The sequence below is a fragment of the Saccostrea cucullata genome, unplaced genomic scaffold (assembly GCF_032062105.1).
Source record: "Saccostrea cucullata isolate Sc308-1 unplaced genomic scaffold, CSIRO_AGI_Scuc_v1 ctg356, whole genome shotgun sequence".
In the NCBI taxonomy this organism is placed as follows: domain Eukaryota; kingdom Metazoa; phylum Mollusca; class Bivalvia; order Ostreida; family Ostreidae; genus Saccostrea; species Saccostrea cuccullata.
The window spans coordinates 302251-308250 of record NW_026918279.1 but is presented as its reverse complement, the minus strand read 5'-3'; the positions used below and the strand labels follow the sequence as shown (position 1 = coordinate 308250).

Sequence of the window (6000 nt, the reverse complement as noted above, 5' to 3'; positions counted from 1 at the left end):
GGCCCTGAGTGCGGAGTATAGATCTAAATTTTAAGCCCTTCACCGGCATACAGTTACATCTCAATATGTGAAAAATTCTCTAGAAGGACGTTAAGCAACATACAATCAATCAATTTTCTTGTTCACTAATAGCTACTTTTCATGTACTAAGTTTTTATGAACACCATACTAATATTTATGTTACACAACATTGTTACATGTCAAACAAGATGTGTTTGTGAATGTTTGATGTCAACAGGATAAAATGTTAGGCTTTCTCACAAGGTAAACACCTGTGAAATGTAAAAGCCCTAGCACTTACTGTTAAAAAAGTCAAGGATAAAGTTTTTTTTAAGTAGGTAAAAGGCTATGCTAAGGTCAAATAGTACAAATTGTTGATCAATACAGATGTGAGGGTCTTGTTACAAGAAACACGCAAATGAAATATGGAAGACATAGCACTAACCATTCGAAAGTTATTGCCAAGGTTAGAAGGTGTTTTTTTTCAAAAGTAGGTCAAACTCAAAAGTTTGTTCTACCCAAGGATATTCTTTTCACATTATGGAAAACACCTGTGACTTATGAAAGACCTAGTTTCAACCGTTCCAAAGTAATAACCAAGGTTAAAGTTTTTCATCAGTGATTCAAACTCTACGGTCAAAATTGGAGGTAGCTCATGTCGGTATTGTCGAGTAATGATCACAACTTGAAGCCCTTCATCGGTTTATGCTCAGCCACGTAGCGTCGTTTTTAGCTCACCTGAGCCGAAGGCTCAAGTGAGCTTTTCTGATCACATTTTGTCCGGCGTCCGTCTGTCTGTCTATCTATCTGTCTAGCCGTCTGTCTGTCTGTCTGTCCGTCTGTCTGTAAACTTTTCACATTTTCGTGATCTTGCCACAAAACATCCTTGGGTGAAGGGAGTTCAAGTTTATCCCGTTCAAGGGGAGATAATTGGGAATTTGTGAAAATTTGGTGGCATGTTTTAAAAATCTTCTTCTCAAGAACCACTGTGCCAGGAAAGATGAAACTTATGGGGAAACATATAGGTAAATTCTTTAAAAATCTTCTTCTCAAGAATAACAAAGCCATAATTGATCCATCTTCGCAAACCACGGCCAAAATGTACGCTCCTCTCCCATCTGGCCGTAGTTGAACGAGGAGAGAATTCTTCGTAGCTCATTAAAATATTGACCAATGCGAGTAAAGCATAGTCGGATGATGAACGCAGTAAAGGAAATATTTCCTGTTGACGTCAGTTGTGATTTCAATTGAAACAAAACTTGCCACCTTAAGCACAATAGAGAGGCGTAAATAAAATAAGTTGGTAGATGTAGCAACTGTTCGTTCGTCATGCGCTCGGAACTTGCAGTAAAAGTTGCGGGTCCTTCAAATGAGACCTTAAGCTAAGGCCCCGCGTTTTCACAGGCGTTGGGATGATAAAGATTCCTTATTACTGCTCATTGGCCCTTAGTGTCGAGTAATGATCACAACTTGTAGCCCTTCACCGGTTTATGCCCAGCCACGTAGCATCGTTTTTGATAGGGTAGGTATTAAATAAACAACCAAAATTGGGGCTCTGGGGTTCTGGTGTTAAGAGAAAACTCTTTTTTAACTACTTGAAAAAGTTGACAAGCAAGAAACAAAGAAAGGAAGTTTGTCCAAACTCAAAAATCCTTTTTCGGGGGGGGGGGGGGGGGGGGGAAAATTTTCTTCTCTGGGGTATAAAGCAGATGAACTACCTTTAGAGGGCCATCTTTTTGCAATGCCAAATCATTCAGTACACCATTTTTTTTGGTGCCTGGTGCTGACGTCTCTAAATGAGTGAAAAATTCTCGAATGAGACGTATATAACAACATACAATCAAGCAAACTAGTAAAATAACCAAATTTATCAGATATACCGTACATTGTATATTAGTGGAACGCAATTTTAGCGATTTGTCCTTAAAAGACGGTACTTTATTTTTAGCGATTTTTTAAATGCTAACCAAGAAGCTAGTGACAACTTAAACGCAGTAATTATTATTTTTTAGCGATATTTAATTTTTGCACCCTCCCTAATAATGCCAAAAATAAATCCTCGCTAAAAATTATGTTTATACGGAATCTTATTTCCAACTTCAATTGGATACATGTATATATCGAAATGCATTAAGAAAAATCCACTAAAACTGACAAAGAGAGTGAGGATAACTGTTACGTGTATTACTTTGTCATTCTTTTATTTTTGGGTTTCAAATAGAACATTACTTTGCAAGAATTTAAACACAATGTATACATAAAGATTCATTCAGTACATATATGTGATATGCCGTAGAGAACCTGTAATGTGGTGGTACCCTACAGCTTTCCATAAGCACATTTGTTGAGGTACATCTGCACAACGTCTTAGAATTTTCTACAGGGGGCCACTGGAGGGGGTGGTGCCGGGGGAACCACTTTTACAACAGCTCCATCATCATTCGGGGGCTTCTTGGCGTTATTCACGGATTTTAATAATGGGTCGTCGCCGTAAACTAGCTCTCTCTCGGAAGAACAGACATGGTGCTTATCGCCACTGAAATATTTATATGATGGTGATTTATTTTTTCTTCTATCTTCAAGTATCCTATTTTCTTCAGGGCAATAGTGTATCTACAAGAAATAATTTAAATTATTAAAATAAGATCTTGATGGAATAAAGAAAAGAATTATAAATTTTGAAATTTAAAATGTCCAGAAATAATAACGGAGACCGATAGAATCATATAAAACTTGAATTGACCCTGTTGTTTTTCGTAAAATAAAATAAATATATACACACACACCCCCAAGAAGTCACCCCCATATTTTGCCCCCCCCATATATAGTTCCTTACAAAATGTTTGTTAATATACACGACACTAAAGCGATTGAACGCTTAACTTTAAAGTCAGAAAGTGTCACATTTTTCAGCAAAAAGTGCAAAACTTTCATAAACGAAGCAAATTTTGGTAAAAATTATTTACGTTTTTTTTTCTTTTAACACAACAGTTTTGTAATAATTATTACTAAAAAGGGGGGTGGTGTTTAAATTTCGTCTTATACACATTGCCTCCATGAAAAATTCTCGAGAGGACCGTCAAACAACAAACAAACAGACCACACCAGCGCAAACAGCCAGGAGAATAGCTTAGAAGAATTACACGCTTAGTGTGGACTTTCAGTAAGGCGTGGCATTCTCGACGTTACCTAATTAGCTTCTGAAATTTACACAGCTTCCCTTCACTGTTGAAATATACATATGATAGAAGTGCGGCCGAATGTCAACTGGTGTAGTAAATAGCCAATCAAAAGTTCTCTCACGGCACAGAGGTGGGGCATAAGTCGTCTGATCGATATCAACAACAATTTTAAGTTCCTATTTTATTAATTTCGTAACCAATGAGAATCTACTAGTATTCTCCATTACGTAGCGCCGAGAAAGTCACGCCTACTGAAAGTCCAAAGATAGGGTAAAATACTCCTACAATACCTCCGATATACCAGAATCATCGTTTCTGTCTTTGATTTCCGTTGTTTTGTGATTTTCATCCTGTTCCTTACACTGAGAGACATTGATTTTGAACGGATCTTCACGTGTTTTATCCCGATCATTGTGGTTCCAGTCAGAGAATTCTTGGAGTTCCTGTTCCTGGTTATTGTTGTCATGGTCGATATATCTGTCTATAAGTGAACTGCAGCATCCCATTTTGATTATTTTTTAACCAGCTGCAATATGATACAGTTAAAAAAATATGTAGTAGTTACCGTATAAGTTTTTATTGGTTTTCTCCACATACCCTATAGAGAGGTTAAAAGGTCACGAGAAGGCGCAGCCTTCGAGTGACCTTTTAACCTCTCTATAGGGTATCTGTAGGAAACCAATAAAAACGTATACGGTAAGTCACATGTACCATAGCACTCTCAGAATTCCTAATATGGCAGGGGGATTATGTACAAGTTCCAAAAATATTTCCTAATATGGTTTGTCACCTGACATAGTTATAATAGCACGCGCTGTACATTGTTCATGTATAATACATTTAATTGCGGATTTCGCGCACATGCAGTTAAAAAGCGAAAATGGACGAACGTGATGCAATGAGCATGGATATTGAACTGCCGCAAAATTTTGAATGGGACAGTTTTATCGATGACCAAACTCTTTCACAAATAGGACAGTTGATAGAGGACGAAGTAAACGTGTTTGATGGTTTTGGGATTTATCTCTTACTCAAGCGGATTTTCATTTGACCAAAGAGCCGGTTACACCCGAGAATGATATACAGCAGTTGGACCCTTCTGACGATCGATGTGGGAAGTTTTACCATGTTTACGATAACGATAATATGAAAGCCCTTCTAAAGGCTACCGAGAGTAAAAACTCGAGAAAAAACACAAGTTGGAGTGTGAAAACTTTTTAAGAATAGCGATCTGCGTGTATATTAGGTACCGGAAGTGAAATTCCTGAACTTGAGAATTTAACCGAACCTGCACTCATTAACAAGTAGCTAGTTAAGAGGTAAATTTGTTGTGGAAGCTCGCAGAAAGATGACCATCCATACCCCCCAAAATCATTGTACATGTTATGTGTGGAATACTAAGGTACTTTCGAGAATGTGGCATACACGAAAATTTCCTTGCCTTTTTTTTTTTAAATGGATTGTAAATCAAGATTTTATCATTTCTAGTTAAAGATGTCGACCTAATTCTTTTTTGTTTTTTTTGCCATTATACTAGTATTATGTACATATGTGTACACATTATTAAAGATTGAAAATAAAGTTTTGTTTTGTATGTAATTCAAGGCTCCGCCTATAGGTTATGAAGGATCCGCCTATGGGTAGATAAACCATAGATAAAACAACAGAAAAAATGGCGACCTATGGTACATTAATCGTAAAACTCACTTAATCCCATGGTACATGCAGGGGCTGATCCAGCAATTTTTGAAAGGGGGGGTTCCAGGGTTGTGTCCCCCTAACACCCCCCCCCCCCCTTACACACTCTCAGCCAAAGATTCACACACACGTGTATGGAAAAATATAAGATTGTGGAAAATATCTTTGTTCTACGTCCTTTTTTTCTTTGAAAAGGTACCCCCAGTCCGTATAAAAAAAATTAACACATTTAAAAAACTACTGAAGCCTTAAAATTGAATGGATTTGCATTATTTCCGAAAGGTAGAATGGATTTTCTTGAAGAATTTGAAAATCCTTTTTGAGTTGGGTATAAAACGATGAATTAATATTTAGTTCCTTCATAAGATTTAATTTTTAAAAAAAACGACATCTTCTTGTATATAGCCAACACAGCCAAATTAAGATCGCGGGAATCTAATATCAAATCTAACCTCGCATGTTACATATCATAGATATATAAAAATAAGTAGAATATTTTCTACCATTCACTCATAAAAAGTAATAGTGAAGGTGAATGGAAAACCTACCGGTAAATGTGTGAGAATCTATCTATTCGATACATATTTAAGTTAGACGTACAAATACTTATTCTCGGGAAACGTTTTATCCCCCTTCTTTCTCTCTCTTTCTCCACTTGGCAAAAAATAAAGGGGGGTCCAACCACCGGAAACCCCCCCCCCCCTGGATCCGCCAATGACATGCATATAATTTGAGCAAATATGTGTATAATCATAGATATGCAATACATGTATACATTAAATTTTGAATGCTGACATATTTGTAAGCTTGGGGGAGGGGGGGGGGGGGGGGTAAATAGCTTTTCTTCTTCTTGTGAAATCCATATGGTCCCACTGTCTGGGGTTTTGGTGTTCTAGGACGGGGCTATATTAGATTATATAGTGAAATGCATTATTTCTTTGAAAATTTTATTCTCTGCTCCTGGGTATTTAATAAACTAAGTATAAGTATTGTGAGCAAGAATGTCTCTTCCAGAATTGTAAATTTTACGCAATAGCCCCAGGATCAGGGGTTTTGGTGTTAGGGCGGGGCTCTATTGATAATATAGTGAAACAACATTACTTCTTTAAAATCTTCTTCT

The 6000-nt window shown here is 37.0% G+C and overlaps 1 protein-coding gene across 1 annotated transcript; it reads right to left on the bottom strand.

Moving 5' to 3' along the window:
• Positions 1–2201: 2201 nt before the first annotated feature.
• On the bottom strand, positions 2202–3712 carry LOC134261293 (uncharacterized). The gene is made up of 2 exons (XM_062743739.1): positions 3473–3712; positions 2202–2613 (listed from the first exon to the last, which is right to left on the bottom strand). Exons 1-2 carry the CDS (start codon positions 3686–3688, stop codon positions 2368–2370), a joined length of 462 nt encoding a protein of 153 aa, XP_062599723.1. The 5' UTR covers positions 3689–3712; the 3' UTR covers positions 2202–2367.
• Between the last annotated feature and the right edge of the window lie 2288 nt (positions 3713–6000).

Coding starts and splice junctions, on each gene's coding strand:
- LOC134261293 (XM_062743739.1), bottom strand. CDS start 3,688: ATGGGATGCTGCAGTTCACTTATAGACAGATATATCGACCATGACAAC. Junction 2,614..3,472: donor ATGATTCTGGTATATCGGAG/GTATTGTAGGAG, acceptor TATTTCTTGTAG/ATACACTATTGCCCTGAAGA.